Consider the following 24,200-nt stretch of genomic DNA (forward strand, 5'->3'; position numbering starts at 1 on the left):
TCAGGTTGGAAGCTGGAGCTGAAAATTGAAGATAATTATAGATTTGTTTTATGCCAGAAGACACAAAATTATAATCAACAGACGTTTCATCCTATATCAACAACTTTATTCTAGCATCAAGATTTTGGTTATTGAGAGGCTATTTAACTATTTTTAGTTTAAAAATAAACTGTATTATCTTTTTTATAATTCCCATTTCTAACTTTTTGGATCAACTGATCTACTATATTTTTATTGCATCCAGTAAATTATAAAAGAATATGGAAAAAATTGAAATTATCTCTTCTTGGGCAACTGTATATTATGAAATAGAAATGAAGTCATATTAAGCTCTAATATTTATTTGAGAATGTGAAATAAATAATGTTTAAATTGATGTTGAATTGGAAAAGATTTAAGATATGTATTACTAAAAAAATAGATAACCAGTAGAAGATTAAAATTATTTGTGTCTTCTAAGCCTCTAAAGATAGAGGGAAAAGAGACTCAGGGTTCAAATAATCCCAAAGAATAATGGGAAAAATTTTAAAACAAATATGTTTAATATAAACCTATAATAACACAGTAGATGGTATTGCTATGAATAGAATAGTTTAAATTTTCTGATCAAGAAGCAAAGTCTCAGGAATTCCTTGACGTTCCATTGCTTGGTACTCTGTGCTTCCACTGCAGGGGGCACGAGTTTGATTCCCAGATTGGGAAATTAAGATCCTGAGTGCCATGCAACATGCCAGAAACAAAAAAGGCAGTGTCCAAAAATAAATTAAAGAAATTTAGCTACAAGTTAGAGACCCAGCTAAAATAAAAATGATCTTATTTTTAACATAAATATATGTGTTCTTGACCATTTATCTCAGCCTATTTTCTTTTTTTTTAAGTGCAATAAACTCTTGTTAACTATTGCTTTGGACAAAGGGAAAGAGAACAATTTTAAGATCTTTTTTATTGTGCACAATTTAGTATAATTCAAATGTTTTCCCTGAGAATATATTCCTATAACATAACTTTTTTAAAAAACAAAAGAAAATTTATAGGGGAAAAAAATTCCTCCCAAAATCTGAAAATTACCCAGACCTTACCCCTCTCCTCACCACACTTGAGGCAAAGATAAGGGAAGAACTAGGGCTGACTTTTAGAAGGGAGTTGAACTGACACATTTAGCAAATAAATATACAGAATTTTCAGTTAAATTCAAATTTCAAAAATTTCCATTTTTCTTAGTGTATGTTTGAAACATACTTAGACTAAAAATGTTTATTCATTGTTATCTGAAATTCATGTTTATTGGTCATCTATTTTCTCTGGCAACCCTAGTGAAGGACGTATATACTGCTAAGTCGCTTCAGTCGTGTCTGACTCTGTGCGACCCCATAGACAGCAGCCCATCAGGCTCCCCCGTCCCCGGGATTCTCAAGGCAAGAACACTGGAGTGGGTTGCCATTTCCTTCTACAAAGTATGAAAGTGAAAAGGGAAAGTGAAGTTGCTCAGTCATGTCCGACTCTTCGCGACCCCATGGACTGAAGCCCACCAGGTTCCTCTGTCCATGGGATTTTCCAGGCAAGAGTACTGGAGTGGGGTGCCATTGCCTTCTCCAGGATGTATATACAAGTGAGTGAAATAGGCAGTTCAAGAAAGCAGTAGCCATATCTGAGGCTGAATTCACTGCACTGGGATCCAGGGTCCAGACATCAACACACTGAGGAAAGGAAGCTTTGAAAGCAAGATGGGTCACCACTCTTAAAGTGGTTCCCAAAATAGGAAGAGGAACTTCAGAGGAATTTCAGAACTCTAAGCATGAAATAGATAGGGAAACAGTGGAAACAGTGACACGCTTTATTTTTGGAGGGCTCCAAAATCACTGCAGATGGTGACTGCAGCCATGAAATTAAAAGACGCTTACTCCTTGGAAGGAAAGTTATGACCAACCTAGATAGCATATTGAAAAGCAGAGACATTACTTTGCCAGCAAAGGTCCATCTAGTCAAGGCTATGGTTTTTCCTGTGGTCATGTATGGATGTGAGAGTTGGACTGTGAAGGAAGATGAGCGCTTAAGAATTGATACTTTTGAACTGTGGTGTTGGAGAAGACTCTTGAGAGTCCCTTGGACTGCAAGGAGATCCAACCAGTCCATTCTGAAGGAGATCAGCCCTGGGATTTCTTTGGAGGGAATGATGCTGAAGCTGAAACTCCAGTACTTTGGCCATCTCATGCGAAGAGTTGACTCATTGGAAAAGACTCTGATGCTGGGAGGGATTGGGGGCAGAAGGAGAAGGGGACGACAGAGGATGAGATGGCTGGATGGCATCACTGACTCGATGGAGGTGAGTCTCAGTGAACTCCAGGAGTTGGTGATGGACAGGAAGGCCTGGCGTGCTGCGATTCATGGGGTCTCAGAGTCGGACACCACTGAGCGACTGAACTGAACTGAACTGAAGCATGAAAAAATAAAAAAAAAGAGCTGGGGTTGGAGGAATTTAAAAGAGGAACCTGAGTATATGTGATAGAATATGAGAATAGCCCTTGGAGGAAGGCAGAAATCAATGATTCCAGAAACTCAGGGAATACACTGGCCATGTCTTATGCCTAGATTCACAGTAGAAACACTCCAAGGAACAATATAAGAGCCCTATATGAGTCGGAGACGACTGAGCGACTGAACGAACTGATGGATAGCAATAGGTTGTTTTGTTCATTATTTCATCTATGATTAGGAAATATTTACAGAGAGAGAGAGAGGAAGGAAGGATGGAAGGAAGGAAGCAAGGAAGGGAGGAAAACAAAATACAATTACACCATTAAAAATGTCTGAAATGTGTAATATTTTTTATTTAATCTGCTTGTCAAGCCTTTGACATAGACATTAATATCCCAACTCTAAAGGAAAAATATTGTTTCAGATAGTTTAACTGGCCTAAGGCCAAGGGGCTAGTACATCTGTCTCTAAACTTGTGATATTTCTACCACACGGCTCTGCTTCCTTGTTACAGTGATTCCCACAAACATTTTGTGGCATCAGTTAGACCTCCCAGAAGCATGCTGTGGTCAGCTTTGAGCTGGCCAGATAAAACTAACTTTGAATATGGATTCTTTATCATATCCATTCTAAAGGTGTCTAGTCATTTTTTCTAACAATGAATTTGAAAATAAGTATATCTTGCCTTTAAAACTGAATATGAGGAGACATGTCTCTATATGTTTATATACACATGCACATTAGAGATAGACAGATAGGCAGATAGTTAAGGCACAGTCATTCAGGTGTCCTACTCCTTGCAACTTTATGAACTGTAGCCAGGCTCTTCTGTCCAGGGAGTTACCAAGCAAGAATACTGGAGTGGGCTGCCATTTCCTCCTCCAGGAGGAATCTTTCTGACCCAGGAATAAAACCCATGTCTCCTGCATTGGCAGGCAGATTCTTTACCACTGAGCCACCTGGAAAACCATGATAGAGAGGTAGACAGACAGAAAACTACAGATATATTTAAACTTTTATCGGAGTAAGTTCTTAAAATAAAATGACATAGAGTCAGGGAGGAAAACATACACTGGGGGAATAGTAAGAGAATAATTATGTTCATTTTTTTTTTCTCTTTCAGTGATCACTATTTGGGAAGCCACAGAGTATTTCAGAAAAATAAATCTGTTATTCAACTTCATCTACAGAAAAAGAGAGACACTCCAGGAACATTATCTCGAAAGGTGAGACTTTCTTAGCATTGGCATCAGTTAGCAAATGGGTTCTTTAAGGACAGTGTTCCCATCCTTATGGATTGTTGCCATTTGGGGATTACATGGCTTAATGAATATGTATTTATTTGAGTATATTTACTTAAACATAATGAAATATATGTCTATTAACAATTTGGACTAAAGCAATTACATGTACAGCATACTGCAACCTCAGTATAATAAATCAACTGGTCTCTTGAAAATTCATTTATGAGTAACTTATTAATGTTATCATATTCATACAAGAATCCACTAGTAAATGAATGGGACAGAAAATGTGATGGGGAAACCATTGAAGGAAGCAAAATAACACAACTCTTGCTCTATTTGAAGACAATGGTGATATCAACACAGTTTAAATCAGGACAGATTAATATTTATAATATATAATAAAACTCCTTAGAAAGGAATTACTGTGCTTTAATGACAGCTTCATGCTGTTAGATATAAATTTTATTCCCTGTGTGATGTCTTGAGTTACATCAAACCCAAATTGCACAGTATGCAGTAAACTTTGATATTTCAGCAGTTTTTATCTATGGAATCTTCCAACTGCCTGCTTTAGGCAAAGCTCCCATCACCCTGTCATCTACCTCAGATAACAGATTTCCAACGCGTGACTTTCGTTTCTAGTTTGGGGTGCTTCATCATAAACTGTCAGGTGGTGCATTAGTCTGCAGTATATCTATGTGCAACATAACATAATGAGGCCAAAAGAGAGTTGTTTAGAAATACCTTTTGGAACTCATACCCAACTCAGATGGCATTGACGGCTCCAGGGCTATGCATCTGAACTCGCCACAAAGAAGCATTATAAAGTAACTAATACCCTTAATATTAATAAACATAAGCGTCTTCAAATTGTCCTTGGTGTTGATGAAAAAGCTGAAATTATCATACTTCATTTCAACAGGGGGAGGAGAAAATGTATAATTCTAACTCCTACTCTTATTTAGAAGCTGAATAATTGCTAAAAAGAATGTCACTGGTAGCAATTCACAAATCACTAATATTTCAGTTTTAATGTAAATTAAGATTTATTCTTGAAGTGAAGTGAAGTCGCTCAGTCGTGTCTGACTCTTTGCAACCCCATGGACTATAGCCTACCGGGCTCCTCCATCCATGGGATTTTCCAGGCAAAAATACTGGAGTGGGTTGCCATTTCCTTCTCCAAGGGAACTTCCCAACCCAGGGATTGAACCCGGGTCTCCTGCATTGTAGGCAGATGCTTTACCATCCGAGCCACAAGGGAAGCCCTAAGGTTTATTCTTAAATGCATATAACTCCACTACTTTGATATAATATGTACTGAACACATATTTTATATCTGAAACTTTAACATTTACATCACATTTACCATTTACAACAATTCCATGTGTCAATAAGGACACTGAATCCCAAGGAGCTCGTGACCTTTCTCAGGTCACATTCATGGAACTAGTAAGCAGAGACCAGACAGTGAGTCTCCACTGAGAATTTACGGACTATACTCAAACGTTTTAGATGTGGGCGTCAGAGCAATTAGTCAAAATTCTACCTTTATGTTTTTTTGGCTTTGTTTTGTTTTCCACAGCTGTATCCACACATCCCAAAGCCTGGGCCATGACAGGGTATTTAATGATAATTAACCACATTAAGTATATATTAGGTGTCAGGCACTGTTATTAGCGCTGTACATGTATCAATTCATAACAGCGCCAAAGCGAACTATAGCATGTTAGACTATATGATATTGTAGTCTTTTTTAAAACTGTTAAAAATAATATTATTTATTTATGTTTGGTTGTGCTGGGTTTTCACTGGTGCGTGGGCTTTTCTCCAGGTGTGGCAAGTGGGTGCTACTCCCTAGTTTTGGTGCACAGGCTTCTCATTGTCCGGAGCACGCACTCTTGGGCATTACAGCTTCAGTAGTTGTGGCTCCCAGGCCCTAGAGCACAGGCTCAGTAGTTGTGGGGCATGGCCTAGTTGCTCTGTGGTGTGCAGGATCTTCCTAGTTCGGGGATCAAATCTCCATCTCCTGCATTGGCGGGCGGATTCTTTACCGCTGAGCCACTAGGAAAGTCCTAAAGATTTTTTTGATGTGGACCACTTTTAAAGACTTTATTGAATTTGTTACAGCATTACTTTTGTTTCTTCAGTTTTTTGGTCACAAGTCATGTGGGCTCTTAGCTCTCCAATCAGGGATCAAATCGACATCCCCTGCATTGGAAGGCAAAGTCTTAAACATTAGATCACCCTAATGTTAGTTAAGACATTCATACATTTCAAAAACTTACTCATGATATTGAAAATATTAGAGTCTGGACACTGGTGTGTTATGTCAACATGATGCATATGTTGCACTCTGATATATCACACTTTTTGTTATGAACTTTTAATATCCATGAAGTAGGTTAGATTATAATTTCACTTGAAAGTCTTATAGTTGAAGAAAATAAAAACTAATTGCCTGGTTTTATAAAATCTTCTTTCAGGACTAGATAAGCATGTTAATTAATTTAATATAACTGGATATAACTGAAACAGTTTAACAGTTTGCAACCCTTCTTCATGGTCTGAATGGCTATATTTAAAATAAATGGCCCATGATTCTTTTTCTTTTATAAACCTATGGTAAAGGAATGGTGAATGGTCTTCTATCTTAATTCTATTATTTAAAATGATGCCAAAATTCTCTATGATTTTCATAATTTCAGCTGTATGCTAAACATTGTGAATAATTAAATTTTCTTTCTACTTAAACAACATAAAAGCAGCTTGACAATATTGTTTCTATGTAATATTGGAACTATAATGATCACTATCATTTTATTAAGTTTACTGACACCAACACTATTTTGGAGATATTTCAGAGTTTATTTTCAGTGTAAAAAGCATTACAAAGCTCAATTCAACTTAGATGATGGCTTTCTTATTTTAAACTGACTCCTATTATGTTGATATATGATGATTTAATTCATGTTCCAAGAGATTATTCACAAAACAGGTTGATATTCTTTAGAAATCATCCTAGATTTCAAAATTTTAAAATTCCTGTCTTGATTAAAAATGACATGAATGACTGAAACTTTTTTTTTTTAATTTTCTTCCTTTACGTCTTTTGGGTTTGATCAAAAGTATTGCCAACATTGTAGACATTAATCATAAAATTAAGATTTCCTTATAGCTCAAGGAAGCTTTCATAGAATATTTAAAGCAATAGATTTCTCTATGAAAAAAAGGAACAAAAATACCTTAGTGTTTTTACTAAAACAAAGGTATGGCTTTCAGCTTTGTAGAAAAGTAAATTGTGCAATACATTCCAAGGATACGTGCTCAAACTTTCCTCCAACTCTTTGAGATCCTTTGGATAATTTTTTTTTCTTTTAAGTGACTGTATGAAAAAGGACAATTCCCCTGCCCCAAAAAGTATCTCTGGAAGACAAGTAAAGTAGCTTTTAAATGAATATGATTATGCTATACCGAAAGATGCAAATATGTCATATTATTTACATGCTGCTTTGGTTTTAACTTCTAAAATAAGTGCATGTGTGCTCAGTCATGTCCAACTCTTTGCAACCCTATGGACTGTAGCTCCTCAGGCTCCTCTGTCCATGGGATTTCCCTGGGAAGAATGCTGGACTGGGTTGCCATTTCCTCCTCCAGGGGATCTTCCTGACCCAGGGATCAAACCCGCATCTCCCATGTCTCCTGCATTGCAGGTTGATTTTTTACCACTGAGCCACCAGGGAAGTCTCTAAAATAAGGCAAATGTCAAACATTACAGTTCAAATCTTATTGTATTTTGACTCTAAATTTCTTTTTCCCTTCACTTTTACTGTCCTTTCTATGCCTGAACTTTAGCTTTATCTACTGCAGAAAAAGAAATTGTCTCAATCACTATCACACTTTCAGATTTCATCAACCAGGGACCTTGGATGTAAATTCCTATACAGTAAGCCTCATGTTGCCAAGTTCCTTAGCATTTCTAATAATACAAAGCCTTCCTTTTTTATAGCAATGACCTTATTCTTTCCATGTTACTTAGCTTCCTCCCTCTTCCTCACAAAACAATCCAATATAAAAATTGATTTACCGTTGACCTTAAGCCATGTAAAGGTTTTCCTTCTGATGTTTTCTGTCAGAAACTCTAACAGGCAATTTTAAAATTAGATTGTGTGCGTACTGACATACAAGATTATATGCACTCCAGGCACTAAGGGACTCACTGGGCTGTAAAACTTAACGGCTCTGGGTGATGAAAAAGTGCAAAGATGATGGGGTATATTTGCTTCCTCTGCAGACCTGCATAGGGTTTTCATAGGTGCCCATTTTAGAAGAGTTGATCAAGGAGTTAAGATGAGAGTGCATCTGTGTGAATGCAGACATGTGGATCAGGGGGCTGCTATTTTAAGATGAATAGTTTCCGCTCATCTTGGGAGAAAAATACAATGCCATCTGATAACTCCTGCAATTTATACCTATCAGTAGTTGTCTTTCATTAGCATAACTCAATGTTCATGAGACGGGAAGTTCTCTTACCCTGACGTTTTAGTGGCAAGATATGGAAAATCTGAAAAATGGAGGATTCTGTTCTGTGTCTGCTGGCCAATGTGGCAAGCTGTCAAGTCTTATGCTACCATGGATCCAAGGCCTAAATGTAAAGAAAACGTACACGTACATGGGAGAACTGGTGTCAAAATTGCCTTCCTGCTGGGATAAATTTGTATTTGACCTTGGTAGTGGCAGGATGCTCTTCAACTGTCCTTGGGGTTTATCCTCAACCAAAGAGCAGCTTTCTGCTTTACTTTTGAAAAGAATGCTTCTACAGTTAAGAAGTGTCTTCTAAGGTCTTTAAAACAAAATATTAAAATGATAAATGAGGGTTATCAAAAGAGGTGAATAAAATGACAGCAGGAAGTTACGGACCTATTTTTATCTGGGATTCATTCCTCTTCACTCTATAAATATTAATATATCCTGCTATCTACAGCATGAAGATGACCACAGTCAGTTTTATCTGAACCAACTTCTAGAATTTATGCATATCTGGAAAGTATCCAGGTAAGACATTTCATTTCTGTTCTAAGACTACTTTCTGACTGATTTCTCAAGTGCCAAATCACAATATTTTTCAGTTGATTGTATAAACTATCCTTTCACTAATACTGTGGAAGCTATTGTACTTTTAATAGATATCTCCCTTTGGCAAATTCTGTTAATAATTATCTATTCTTCACAGCTATTCAGATACATTTGAAGAGCTGCTAACACCTTCCAGAACAATCTAACGTTCATTTAAAAATATCTCTGCTACCAGTTATTAGATTTTTGAGGATTTTTTTCCCTCATTCATTTGGTAAATTTGATTGTGCATATGTCACTAAGCTCTTTGTATCACTGAATTTCCATCCATTGAAAATCATTATCTCCTGCTTTAAATTCCTTTCTGGAACTCATTGAAAATAATTGGTACATTATAAACAAAGGAGAGTGAATTCAAATTGGAAAACTCAAGTGACAGCAAATGAGCACATCCTAATTGAGCCTGATATCTCAACATATACATGTATTATTTGAAATAATAGACATATCAAAAAGCTAACCTGGGAGAAGGTATCAGTGCTACAGGGTGAGTTTATCAGGAATTAAAGTTGTTCTGAGCTAAATGAGCAAAAAATGGAGTGTGGGAGGTATATGTCATAAATTCTCTAAAGCACAGCCTGATATAAAAGTGAATTAAAATTGTTTTAGTGACTATTAATAATAGCTATCACTTCCTGGAGTTCTAGTACATTTTGCATACATTATCTCATCTAATTCTCCCTTTAACCTCATAACAATACCTACTACCTTACTTCGGAATCAAGGAAACTGAACTTCTGGAAGGTTAAATAACTTATCTAGAGCCGATCACTCAGTTTGTTAGTAGAAAGAGTGAAATTAATGCTGTCTGCAATTTGCAAAGGCTACATTCTTTCATTAAAATATCATGTCTTTCTTTTTCCCCCCAGTATTCAGCCTCATACCATAAAATCATAGAATGGGTAAAACAAGGAGGACTTTTGATATCACTTAATCTAAATTATTATTGTATTACTAATTATATGCTTCAGATAGGTCCCCATCAAAATGGTGTATTACATCAAAGGTTGTGTTTCAAAATAAATTTATAAGACAACAACTACCACGTCAACAAATGCAGAGAGAAACATCAAATTGGACAAATTCTTCAAAAAGTCTGGAATCCCTGGGAGTCAGAAATTTGTTCTGAACTGTTTGGTGGAGGGCTGTGACTTGTAGATGGATGCTACCTGGGGCTCAGGGAAACAAAAGGAGCCTGTGACTCTTTGGAAAAGACCCTGTGTGAGGAAAGGTTGAAGGCAGGAGAAGAGGGGATGATAGAGGATGAGATGGTTGGATGGCATCGCCCAATCGATGGACATGAGTTTGAGCAAGCGCCAGGAGTTGGTGATGGCAACTGCATGCTGGACTGACATGCTGCAGTCCATGGGGTCACAAAGAGTCAGACACAACTGAGTGACTGAACTGACTGTGAGACCCATTGGATTTATTCACTAACTTTTCATTGTCAGTAATTTTTAATTGAAGTGTAGGTGACAAACAACATTTCTTCATTCCCTTTCTTCTTTTTGTTGTTCCTCTGATTGGGTGATTTCAAGAAATCTGTCTTTAAGTTTACGGAGTCTTCTGCTTGGTAGTTTATCAAATTCTTCAGCTCAGTCTTGTATTCTTTAGTGCAAGCATTTCTATTTGATTCTTGTGTTTTCTCTTTGCTGAATTTCTCATTTTGTTTCTTGCATTGTTATGCTAAATTCACTAAATTCTTTTTCTGTGTTCCCTTGTAGTTCTCTGAGCATCTTTGGAACTATTATTTTGAGTGCTTTAATCAGACAATTCTTTTATCTCCATTTCTTTGGGATCAATTGCTGGAAGTCTAGTGTATTCTTTGGGTGGTGTCATATTTCCCTGATTTTTTGTGATCTTCTAGCCTTATATCCTTGGGTGGGGAAGATCCCCCAGAAAAAGGCACGGCAACTCACTTCAGTATTCTTGCCTGGAGAATCCCAAGGACAGAGGAGCCTGGAAGGCTACAGTCCATGGGGTCACAAAGAGTTGAACATGACTGAGCAACTAACACTTTCACTGCACACTGCCTTGCATAGCTGTCTGTACAGAGGAAGCAGCAGTCACCTCTTCCAGACTGTATGAGCTGGCTTCAGTATGGAGAGACCTTCACTTACAGGCAAGGGTACCCTGAAATGTGCTGTGACCCTGGGTGTAGTGGTGCAAGGCACCACGCACAGAATTGTGAGACAACTCCAGGTCTGGAGGGGAGGAGAAACACAAAGTCTGCTCAGCTCAGGTCACAAGATTCCACAGCATCCACAACCATGTGGTCCTTGGCAAGTGCTGTGGGAGGTCTGCAGTGCTGCAGAGGCTGTTGTGATCCTCATTGGTACCTCCAGATAAGGTCCAGGGCTGACAGCAGTTGCTGCTGGAGCTGGTCGTGTACACACACACACACACACACACACCCGGCTGTGAAGACCAGCTGCAGGTGCCTGTGTAGTGACAGGGTTGGCTGCAGACACTCAGAGTTGGGCTGGGGATCAAACAGGGCTATCTGCTACTACAAAATATATTGGCGTGTTTTTAACATTGTGAATTTGTGTTATACAGTTCATTATTTGATTCAATTCATGAGTTTTCAGGACAAATTGGAAGGGAAAGTCAATAACGTTTGGGAAAATAATTTTGAATAGTGAAGCCACAAGAATCTCTGCTCAACTCACATCTATTCCACCTAAGAGATAAAGCTGAAGCAATAAGAGGAGCTTAGGGAAAAAAGCAAAAATACCAGGAAAACAAAGATTTGGGATCAAATACAACACCACCTATGATAAATACGTCATTAATTCTGAAAGCAATTCTCTGCAAATTTTTGCATATTTAATATTTCTTGATGTATCTGTCATTATCTCCTTATGAATCCCTTTGCAACTGACATTTTGAATTAAAAGTAGTTTCTTATAATGAACAGTCTTTGAGAGGTTTGGTTAAGTTGTCAAAAATGTCTTGAGTTCTTAGGTTTTTATATATGCTTGTAGCCTATCAAGTTATACAGAGGTTTTAAGGAAGACATGCAAAATGATATTTAAAATTACATCAACAGAAATCCTTAAACCACATTTGCTATAGAATCATGGGCAAAGCAATACTTGTGATAAACTTGCTAAATTTAATGTTTTCCCACTCAATTGTAAACAAAGCTCTTTTTTCTTTCCAGACAGTGTCTCTCAACAGTAATCCAAAAATATGACTCCCACGTGAAATACTTATTGAAAACTCAGGTATTAACTTTTGTTACTTACTTAATTGATCCAATAAGTATATATGTATCTTTTTCTAAAACTTTGCACATTTCTGAAGATACAAAGATTTATAAAGCAGAGGATCTACACTTTAATGGCTTTCATTCTATCATGGCAAAACCGACAAGTAACCAGATGTATGTAATAAAGTGTCATGTGTACTGTGAAAGACCTATGTGTATATAGGACACACAAAAGAGGGTTATCGATTTTACTTACTTGATCTGAGTGTTGAAAAATGAGTGTGTCAGCCAAGGGAGGGGTGTGGTGAAGGAAAGTCAAAGGTAGGGATAACTTAAAGCAAATAACAACAGGAATACAGCAGGTAGCAAATAGCCTGGTTTGAGTCAGAAGCTGTATGCTTTTGAAACTTTGGAATGTTAAGGTTCAAGGTGAATGCCTAGGGAAAGACCAGATGAAAGGGAGAAGCAGGAACCAAGTTATGTATGGTCTTAAGGACATTTATGGACAATTTAATGATTTTCTAATTTATCAGCTGATGACATAAAGCCATTATGCAGGGCAGCATAATGACAGATGGGTGACTATAGGACATTTCATTAACCCAAAGAGATGAGGAGGGCATGGACAAAAGCTCTAACATGGGGATGGGGATGGAGAGGAAGGGACAGATTCATAAAAGGTGAAAATGTGCAATTTACATGATTTGGTGAAAAACTGTGAACAACAAAAGAACACAGTGCCTAGACTATCTCCAGATTCCTGGAAGCTGACTGATCACATGGAGACATTAATTAACCAAACAGTGAAGGTCGGAGAAGCTAGCTTGGCAGGGAAGATAATGGATTCAGTCTAATCTAATGCCTATTAGGCATCCAAGTTGTAGTCACCATTAAGCAAATCATTTCTTACAGTGTGTTCTTCCAGGGAAGGATTTTTGTTTTTCAGTCTCCCAGTCATGTCTGACTTCTTGCAATCCCATGGACTACAGCACACCAGGCCTCTCTGTCCCATACCATCTCCTGAAGTTTGACCAAGTTTGTGTCCATTGCATCAGTGATGTCATCCAGCCATCTCATCCTCTGGCACCCTTTTGTCATTTGCCCTCAATCTTTCCCAGCATCAGGGACTTTTCCACTCAGTTAGCTGTTCACACCAGATGACAAAAATACTGGAATTTCAGCTTCTGCATCAGTCCTTCCAACAAGTATTCAAGGGTGATCTCCCTTAAGATTGACTGGTTTGATCTCCTTGCTGTCCAAGGGACTTTCAGGAGTTTTCTCCAGCACCACAGTTCAAAGGCATCAATTCTTTGGCGTTCTGCCTTCTGTACAGTTCAGCTCTCACAACCATACATGACCAGTGGGAAGAATATAGCTTTGACTATACAGACTTTTGTCGGCAGAGTGATGTCTCTGCTTGTCAACACACTGTCTAGATTTTCAAAGCTTTCCTATCAAAAAGCAACTGTCTTCTGATTTCATGGTTGCAGTCACAATCCACTGTAATTTTAGAGTCGAAGAAGAGGTAATCTGTCACTGCTTCCACCTTTTCCCCCTCTATTTGCCATGAAGCAATGGAGCTGGATGCCACAATCTTAGGGTTTTTTTTTTTTTAATATTTAGTTTTAAGCCAGCTTTTTATTCTCCTCCTTCACCCTCAAGAGGCTCTTTAGTTCCTGTTCACTTTCTGCCATTAGAGTGATATCATCTGCATATCTGAGGTCGTTGATGTTTCTCCTGCCTCTCTGGATTCCAACGTGTAACTCATCCAGCCCAGCATTTCTCCTGATGTGCTCAGCATACATATTAGTCTTCCACAGATAAAATACTGTATGATTACAGAAAATGAGGTAAGAGAATGTTTTTAAAACAAGTGAAGACTTCTTTTTTCATTAAACAAATGACTCTTGGTATCTATACAAAGGGTACAGATCTTAAGCAATATTAAATTGCTATCCCCAATATTAAAAAACAGTAAACAGCTCTGAAAATAATAAATTACACTTCTTGATGTAGATACAGAACTCACACATGAATTCCATGTAAATAAGTAAAGATACAGTGATGACAAATACACAACTCGTCTTCCTTCCCAAAGTGTAATCCTCTCACTCTAACTCCACTCTTTCTTGAGTCTAGCCTGAATCTGGAAGTTTAAAATGTGGACTGTGCAAACAATTCACAATAATTTATATTGTTTTAAACTTCATAAAATTGTCATAATTACTATTTCTTTGTGACTGCTATTCTTCCTAGTGTAGAATTTGAAATATACCAGGTACCCAGGGCATATTAAGGCTCCATTCCCATGTCATTTATGGCTCTTGACTATACACAGATATACTGTGGAGGTTATCATACCTTACTTATGGATGAATTTTAATTACCTAAATGTCTTAGTACTGCTCATGTATAACAGATCCATGATAATTAATTTAATTTTCAAATGCAGTAGTTTGGTCATATCACTTATATATGAGGCCTCCAATACTTTAAAAGAAATCATTTTTTGAAAGAAAGCAATTTTTCCAATACAACTGAAAAGTCGGCAAACCATCAAAGAAACACTGTCTTTATATTATCACAGGCAAATAGTTATTATCACCACATCTGAATTATTTTATAAATAGGCCACAGTGTCTGCAAATTTCCACATGAACTCTCTGTAATCCAATGAATTTTTTAAATGACATTTCTTCCTATGAAGCATCAACAGCTAAATATCTAAGAAGTGAGAACAGACTGTGATATTATCAATTTACAATATTGCACTTTCTGTTTGTTTGACAAGTGCATTAAGTAGCATTTCATCAACACTGAAAATAGTTAACAATTTGAAGAATAATGTTTTTATCTTCCTCATACTTGAATTATTATATGATTTGACAAAATAACAAGCAGGTCAAATAAATTTGCCATGAATATTACTGAATAATATGGATAACTTAAATTTCCAAATATTTTGTTTCATCAGCAATGGCTATTGGCATATTTTACATTTGACACATTTCAGATTGTGTATCCTAACTTATGCTTGCTAAACAGATAATTTTGTAAGTAATTTATATAGAGCTTTTCCTTTCAGCAATTTTCCCCCCTCTATTCTATTCTACTAATAATTAAGGAATGTTTTCCATATTTATGCTATATTCTGAATTCATTGCTAACATTTAGGAGAAATTAAGAACAGAAGAAAGAGAAAGAATTTCCCCCAGAGGTGTTACTTAATCCTTACTTAGTACAAATTACTAAACTATTTATTTAATGGAATCAACAGAAATCAAAGTCAGAACCATGCTCTGAAGTTGCTAACAATCTGGCTGGAAAGAGCATTTTCACATAAAGCACACAGAGAGGTAGATCTCCAGGAGAAAGCAGTGAAAAGCCAGATTTCCATCTAGGTGGAAGAATCAGCTTCTGATTCAAAGTTGCTGTCTCCTAGTAGCCTCTAATGCATTGTCTCCAAAATTTTTATTTAAATGCCAAGTAGGACCTTTAGAGAAAGTTAGCAATCCCAATCACTGAGGACACACTTACACTGGGATCTAGTAACTGATGAACTAATTGTAGACCAAATGGATCTGGATTGAAAAAAATCCATCCATGCTTCAAAATGTAGGTTGGCTTCATGAAACATCTGCTTGGTATAAAAAGAGCTAAGAGCCTCCAAACGCTTTACCTTCAAGCACATGACTCAGAGGCTGTACCAACTAGATAACCAGACAAAAAGTTAAAAAGGCACCTCTATGCACCTCATTTGTTCATGTATGTCTGTGCTGACTCTCTTCAGTTACATCCGACTCTTTGTGACCCTGTGGACTGTAGCCTGCCAGGCTCCTCAGTCCACGGGATTCTCCAGGCAAGAATCCCAGAGTAGATTGCCATGTCTTCCTCCATGGGGTTTTCCTGATCCAGGAATCAAAGCCAGAAGTCTCCCAAGGCACCTATACTGCAGGCAGATTCTTTGCCACTAAGCCAACAGGGAAGCCCCTCTCTATTGTTCAGGTGTAACTAACTCAATGAGGAAGGCAGAATAATTCTTTTCTCACACCATCCTCAAGACCAAAATCTAACAGTTTTTAGCCTCAAAAATTCCATTTATAAGGAGAAAGAAAGTGGGCACACAGGGATCTGATAATATATATTTAGCATTTTTAGGACAATAGCTTTCTTAGTAATAAGCAGACTGACTGTTGGATTTTCAGAAGTTCCAGTTTCAAACATAATTTAACCAGAGTGGCAGTAAAGACAAGAGTTTAGGAGCAGAGATTCCAAATGTATGTGTAAACATTCTGCCATGGGGTAAGCTTTAATTCAGCAATCCTTGAGTTTATATTATTCACTACTAGAGTGAAGATACTAAAATAATATTGTTAAAAATTAACAAAGCAGTAGATGTAATGTGCTTAATATTATATAGTGGCTGGAAGATAAAAAAATGTTGAAGAAAAAGATAAGTACAAGTTGATTTATGGTTATTAGAGTTACTATTTTTAACACTGTCACTAAAGTAGAGGATTGTATATGATCCAAAAGAAAAATGTCACAAAACTGATTTGCATTCACAAGAGAATATAATAGGAGGGAAAGGAGCAAAAATAATCGTTAGAAAATAGAGTAAAATGAATAGGTAACATGGACCAGCTAAAAGGTCACAAAAGGAGAAGTCAAGGAAATGAAGGAGATAAGTCAGGTTAAAAAGGAAGCAAAACACCTGGAACCTATCTTAGCAGAAAAAAGGGGCAGATTGAAACTACTAAAAGTCAAACCTATGTATAGAACACTGCCAGACAGGAATAAGAAGAAACAATGAAAGATCTCCAGTAAGGAAGATAATTACTACCCAAAGTAATTTGTATTCTAAGTGGGCTTCCCTGGTGCCTCAGACGGTAAAGAATCTGCCTGCTAACACAAGAGACCTGGGTTTGATCTCTGGGTTGGGAAGATGCTCTGAAGGAGAGAATGGATTCCCATGCCAGTGTTCTTGCCTGGAGAATTCCATGGACAAAGGAACCTGGCAGGCTACAGTCCATGGGGTTGCAAAGAGTCAGAAACGACCAAGTGACTTTCACTTTCAAGTGAGATATAAAGAGTTTCATCAGAATAATGACATAATCTGATGACTTAAGATTTGTGCAATGAGTTATGTAATACATGAAGAGTGCACACACATAAAGAACTGAATAGGCAATATTATTACATAAGTTTGGTACAAAATATTGCCAGTATCCTAAGATCTGTCTATATGCCACTTTATATCTCTTTGCTTCTCCATAAGAGTTATTCTTTGAAGAAAAGCCACTTCGAACCTTTTCTTTGCCATTTCACCATGGAAGTATGCATCCATTATCAACTTGCACCTCAGATATTTCAGATTTGGTTTTATTCCATCACAATAAAGAAAATATGGCACTAAAGTGAGTCACATGAATTTTTTTGATTTTTCAATACGTATAAAAGTTTTGTTTACATTGTTGCTGCTGCTAAGTCGTTTCAGTCATGTCCGACTCTGTGCGACCCCATAGACGGCAGCCCACCAGGCTGCTCTGTCCATGGGATTCTCCAGGCAAGAACACTGGAGTGGGTTGCCATTTCCTCCTCCGATGCATGAAAGTGAAAAGTCAAAGTGAAGTTGCTCAGTCATGTCCGACTCTTAGTGACCCCATGGACTGCAGCCTACCAGGCTCCTCTGTCCATGGGATTTTCCAGGCAAGAGTACTGGAGTGGGGTGCCATTGCCTTCTCCTGTTTTCACTGTAGTAAGTGTGTAATTACATTATGTCTTAAAACATACAATCTCTGTCCCTTAATTAAAAATAATTTCTTGCTTTGGTTCAATTCAGTCACTCAGTCATGTCTGATTCTTTGCGACCCCATGAACCACAGCACTCCAGGTCTCGCTGTCCATCACCAATTCCTAGAGTCCACTCAAACCCATGTCCATTGAGTCAGTGATGCCATCCAACCATCTCATCCTCTGTCATCCCCTTCTCCTCATGCCCTCAATTTTTCCCAGCATCAGGGTATTTTCAAATGAGTCAGTTCTTCCCATCAGGTAGCCAAAGTATTGGAGTTTCAGCTTCAACATCAGTCCTTCCAATGAACACCCAGGACTGATCTCCTTTAGGATGGACTGATTGGATCTCCTTGCAGTTCAAGGGACTCTCAAGAGTCTTCTCCAACACCACAGTTCAAAAGCATCAATTCTTCTGTGCTCAGCTTTGTTTATAGTCCAACTCTCACATATATACATGACCACTGGAAAAACCATAGCCTTGACTAGACGGACCTTTGTTGCCAAGGTCTCTGCTTTTCAATTATCTGTGTATGTCAGCCATAACTTTCCTTCCATGGAGTAAGAGTATTTTAATTTCATGGCTGCAGTCACCATCTACAGTGATTTTGGAGCCCAAAAAAATAAAGTCAGCCACTGTTTCCCCATTTGTCATGAAGTAATGGGACCAGATGCCATGATCTTAGTTTTAAGAATGTTGAGCTTTAAGCCAACTTTTTCACTCTCCTCTTTCACTTTCATCAAGTGGTTCCTTAGTTTTTCTTCACTTTCTGCCATAAGGGTAGTGTCATCTGCATATCTGAGGTTATTGATATTTCTCCCAGCAAAATTGATTCCAGCTTGTGCTTCATCCAGCCCAGCATTTCTCATGGTGTGCTCTGCATATAAGTTTAATAATCAGGGTGACAATATACAGCCTTGACGTACTCCTTTTCCTATTTGGAACCAGTCTTTTGTTCCATGTCCAGTTCTAACTGTTGCTTCCTGACCTGCATATAGGTTTCTCAAGAGGCAGGTCAGGTGGTCTGGTATTTCCATCTCTTTCAGAATTTTCCACAGTTTATTGTGATCCACACAAAGGCTTTGGCATAGTCAATAAAGCAGAAATAGATGTTTTCTGGAATTCTCTTGCTTTTTTGGATGATCCAGCGGATGTTGGCAATTTGATCTCTGGTTCCTCTGCCTTTTCTAAAACCAGCTTGAACATCTGGAAGTTCATGGTTCACAGATTGCTGAAGCCTGGCTTGGAGAATTTTGAGCATTACTTTACTAGCATGTGAGATGAGTGCAATTGTGTAGTAGTTTGACCATTCTTTGGCATTACCTTCCTTTGGGATTGGGATTAAAACTGACCTTTTCCAGTCCTGTGGCCACTGCTGAGTTTTCCAAATTTGCTGGCATATTGAGTGCAGCATTTTCACAGCATCATCTTCCAGGATTTGAAATAGCTCAATTGGAATTCCATTACCTTCATTAGCTTTGTTTGTAGTGATGCTTCCTAAGGCCCACTTGACTTCACATTCCAGGATGTCTGGCTCTAGATGAGTGATCACACCATCATGATTATCTGGGTCGTGAAGATCTTTTTTGTACAGTTCTTCTGTGTATCCTTGCTACCTCGTCTTAATATCTTCTGCCTCTGTTAGGTCCCTACCATTTCTGTCCTTTATCGAGCCCATCTTTGTATGAAATGTTCCCTTGGTATCTCTAATTATTTTGAAGAGATCTCTAGTCTTTCCCATTTTATTGTTTTCTTCTATTTCTTTGCATTGATCATTCAGGAAGGCTTTCTTCTCTCTGCTTGTTATTCTTTGGAACTCTGCATTCAAATGGGTATATCTTTCCTTTTCTCCTTTGCTTTTCACTTCCTTTCTTTAGAAATATCAACCCAAACACTTGGGCCTTCAGGGAATTGTAATCTTTTTTGCTGATAGAGGGTACTCCTTGATGTTGATGTCTGTTGAAGGTTGGCATGCCACAGCAATTTCTTAAGAAAATGATGAAGTTGGCCACATTGGTCGACTCTTCCTTTCATGAATGATTTCTCTGGGGCATGCAATGCTATTTGATAGTCCTTACTGATAGTAGAACTTCTTTCAAAATTGGAAGTCAATCGTCTCAAACACTTCCACTGCCTTATCAACTAAGTTTATTTAATATTCTAAATCCTTGGTTGTGATTTCAAAAGTCTTCATAGTGTCCTCACTAGGAGTAGTTTCCATTTTGAGAAACCACTGTCTTGGCTCATCCAGAAGACTCAGCTCCTCATCCTTCAGGTTTTATCATGAGATTGCAGCAATTCAATGCCATCTTCAGGCTTCACTGTATCTATGTGTGTATGTGTGCTCAGTCACTCAGTCAATCCAATTCTTTGCAGCCCCAGGGATGTAGTGTGCCAGGCTCCCATGTCCATGGATTCTCCAGGCAAGAATACTAGAGTGGTTTGCCTTTTCCTCCTACAGGGGGTCTTCCTAACCCAGGAATCAGACTCATGTCTCCAAAATTGGCAGGCAAATTATTTACCACTAGTGCCACCTGGGAAGCCCTTCACTGCACCTGTACATATGGGTGTATGATTTTCTCATTTATTCTTTTCAATTTTTGAAAAATCTTTGCATTATTATAGATACAGTGAGGGGCTTCTCAGGTGGAACTAATAGTAGAGAATCCACCTGCTGACTGGTGATGGAAGTCAAGTCTGATGCTGTAAAGAACAATATTGCACAGGAACCTGGAATGTTAGGTCCATGAATCAAAGTAAATTGGAAGTGGTCAAACAGGAGATGGCGAGCGTAAACATCAACATTTTAGGAATCAGTGAACTAAAATGGACTGGAATGGGCGAATTTAACTCAGATGACAATTATATCTAATACTGTGAGCAAGAATCCCTTAGAAGAAATGGAGTCGCCATCATAGTCAACAAAAGAGTCCAAAATACAATCTCAAAAATGACAGAATGATTTCTATTCCATTCCAAGGCAAACCATTCAATATCACAGTAATTCGGGTCTATGCCTCAACTTCAAAGAAGCTGAAGTTGAATGGTTCTATGACGACCTACAAGATCTTCTAGAACTAACACCAAAAAAAGATGTGTACTTCATCATAGGGGACTGGAAAGCCAAAGTAGGAATTAAGAGATACCTGGAGTAAAGATAAGTTTGGCCTTGGATTACAAAATGAAGCAGGGCAAAGTCTAACAGAATTTTGCCAAAAGAACACAACGGTCATAGCAAAAACCCTCTTCCAACAACACAAGAGAAGACTCTACACATTGACATCACCAGAGAGTCAATACCAAAATCAGATTGATATATCCTTTGCAGCCAAAGATGGAGAAGCTCTATAGAGTCAGCCAAAACAAGACCAGGAGCCACAAGACTGTTGCTCAGATCATGAACTCCTTACTGAAAAATTCAGACCTAAATTGAGGAAAGTAGGGAAAACCACTAGACCATTCCAGGTATGACCTAAATAAAATCCCTTACTATTATACAGTGAATGTGACAAATAGATTCAAGGGATTAGATCTAATAGACAGGATACCTGAAGAACTATGGACAGAGTTTTGTGACATTGTTCAAGAGGCAGTGATCAAGAATATCCCCAAGAAAAAGAAATGCAAAAAAGGAAAAATGGTTGTCTGAAGAGGCCTTGCAAATAGCTGTTAAAAGAAGAGAAGGTAAAGGCAAAGGAGAAAAGGAAAGATATACCCATTTGAATGCAGAGTTCCAAAGAATAGCAAGGAGAGAAAAGAAAGCCTTCCTCGGTGATCAATGCCAAGAAATAGAGGAAAACAATAAAATGGGAAAGACTAGAGAGCTCTTCAAGAAAATTAGAAATACTAAGGGAACATTTCATGCAATTATGGGCACAACAAAGGACAGAAATTGTATGGACCTAAAAGAAGCAGAAGACATTAAGATGAGGTGGCAAGAATACACAGAAGAACTATACAAAAAAGATCTTCATGACCCAGATAACCACAATGGTGTGATCACTCACCTACAGCCAGATATCCTGGAATGCAAAGTCAAGTGGGCCTTAGGAAGCATCACAATGAACAAAGCTAGTGGAGGTGATGGAATTCCAATTGAGCTATTTCAAATCCTGGAAGATGATGCTGTGAAAGTGCTGCATTCAATATGCCAGCAAATTTGGAAAACTCAGCAGTGGCCACAGGACTGGAAAAAATCAATTTTCATTCCAATCCCAAAGAAAGGCAATGTCAAAAATGTTCAAACTACTGCACAATTGCACTCATCTCACACGCTAGCAAAGTAATGCTCAAAATTCTCCATGCTAGGCTTCAACAGTATGTGAACCAAGAATTCCTGATGTTCAAGCTGGATTTAGAAAAGGCAGAGGAACCAGAGACCAAATTGCCAACATCTGTTGGTCATTGAAAAGCAAGAGAATTCCAGAGAAACACCTACTTATATTTTATTGACTATGCCTAAGCCTTTGACTATATGGATCACAACAAACTGAAAAATTCTTATAGAGATGGGAATACCAGACCACCTTACCTTCCTTCTGAAAAATCTGTAGGCAGGCCAAAAAGAAACTGTTAGAACCGGATAGTACAATAGACTTGTTCCAAATTGGGAAAGGAGCTCATCAAGGCTGTATATTGATACCCTGCTTATTTAACTTATATGCAGAGTACGTCATGAGAGATGCTGGGCTAGATGATGCATAAGCTGGAATCAAGATTGCTGGGAGAAATATCAATAACCTCAGATATGCAGATGACACCAGCCTAAAGGCAGAAAGTGAAGAGGAACTAAAGAGCCTCTTGATGAAAGTGAAAGAGGAGAGTGAAAAAGCTGGCTTAAAACTCAACATTCGAAAAACTAAGATCATCGCATCCAGTCTCATCACTTTAAGGCAAACAGACGGGGAAACAGTGGAAATAGTGACAGACTTTATTTTCTTGGGCTCAAAAATCACTGAAGATGGTGACTGCAGCCATGAAATTAAAAGATGCTTGCTCCTTGGAAGAAAAGCTATGACCAACCTAGACAGCATATTAAAAAGCAGAGACATTACTTTGCCAAAAATGGTCCGTCTATTTAAAGCTGTGGTTTTTCCAGTTGTCATGTATGGATGTGAGAGTTGGACTACAAAGAAAGCTTAGTGCTGAAGAATTGATGCTTCTGAACTGTAGTGTCGGAGAAGACTCTTGAGAATCTCTTGGATGGAAAGGTTATCAAACCAATCAATCTTAAAGGAAATGTTCTGAATATCATTGGACGGACTGATGCTGAAGATGAAGCTCCAATATTTGGCCACGTGATGCGAAGAACTGAATCACTGGAAAAGATCCTGATTCTGGGAAAGATTGAAGGCAGGAGGAGAAGGGGATGACAGAGGATGAGATGGTTGGATGGCATCACCGACTGGATGGATTGCTTTGAGCAAGCTGCAGGAGTTGGAGATGGACAGGAAAGCCTGGAATGCTGCATTCCATGGGGTCGCAAAAACCCCAGACAGGACTGAGTGACTGAATCGAACTGTAATGACTTAGAATTCTTTCTACATATTTCTGGCTTCAATTAGCAAATATTTTGTTAAGGCTATCTGCATCTGTGTTTATGAGAGACATCAGTCTATACTTTACTTGTAATACTGTGGCTTGATTTTAACACTGAAATAATGCTAGCTTTATAAAATAAGTTAAGAAATGTTCCCTATGGCTGACTCTGCATTCTGAAATAATTTGTGTAGATTTGGTTTTCTTTCTTTGTTAGATGTTTGATAAAATTTACCAATGAAGCCATCTGTTTATAGAATTTTCCTTATGGGAAGGATTTATTATAAATTCAATTTCTTCTAATTCAATAACATAGAATCATTCAAAGTTTAAAGTCATAAATTTCCCTCTAACTTTTAGTGGCATCCTATGAATTTTGATATGTTGGCCATCATCTCTTTAAATATATCTCTCCCCCATTTTTATCTTTCCAGATCTCCAAATGCATAAATGCCTCTGACAGGTTTGGATGGTGTGTACTGGCTTTTCTTCCCACTCATTTTCCTTTTTGTGTTTCGGTAGGATGGTTTCTCTTGATCTATCTTCAATTTCACTGATACTTTACTTCACTGTGTTCAATCTGATGCTCAGATTGATGTTCAGTCAACTGAAAGAATTCTTCATCTCTAGTATCAAGTATATTCTTATATTTCTATGATTTCCACTTGCCTCTTGTACATCATTTTCATCTGTCTGATGAAATCCCCATCTGTTCATGCCTGTCGTCTACATTTTCCACTATGTCTTGTCCCATGCTAATCATAGTTACTTAAAAGTCCTTGTCTGATTGTTCTAATAT

The 24,200-nt window shown here is 37.9% G+C and overlaps 1 protein-coding gene across 8 annotated transcripts in view; it reads left to right on the forward strand.

Moving 5' to 3' along the window:
* Positions 1 to 24,200, forward strand: part of PIK3C2G (phosphatidylinositol-4-phosphate 3-kinase catalytic subunit type 2 gamma) — a 504,349-nt gene that overhangs the window by 91,169 nt on the left and 388,980 nt on the right. For all 8 annotated transcript variants that reach the window (XM_044941205.2, XM_044941209.2, XM_044941210.2 and 5 more), the window contains 3 exons: positions 3,599 to 3,701; positions 8,704 to 8,774; positions 12,022 to 12,085. In XM_044941205.2, the coding sequence (XP_044797140.2) occupies positions 3,599 to 3,701; positions 8,704 to 8,774; positions 12,022 to 12,085 (238 nt within the window). The remainder of the gene's footprint in view (positions 1 to 3,598; positions 3,702 to 8,703; positions 8,775 to 12,021; positions 12,086 to 24,200) is intronic.

Source organism: Bubalus bubalis, chromosome 4 (assembly GCF_019923935.1).
Source record: "Bubalus bubalis isolate 160015118507 breed Murrah chromosome 4, NDDB_SH_1, whole genome shotgun sequence".
Lineage (NCBI taxonomy): Eukaryota > Metazoa > Chordata > Mammalia > Artiodactyla > Bovidae > Bubalus > Bubalus bubalis.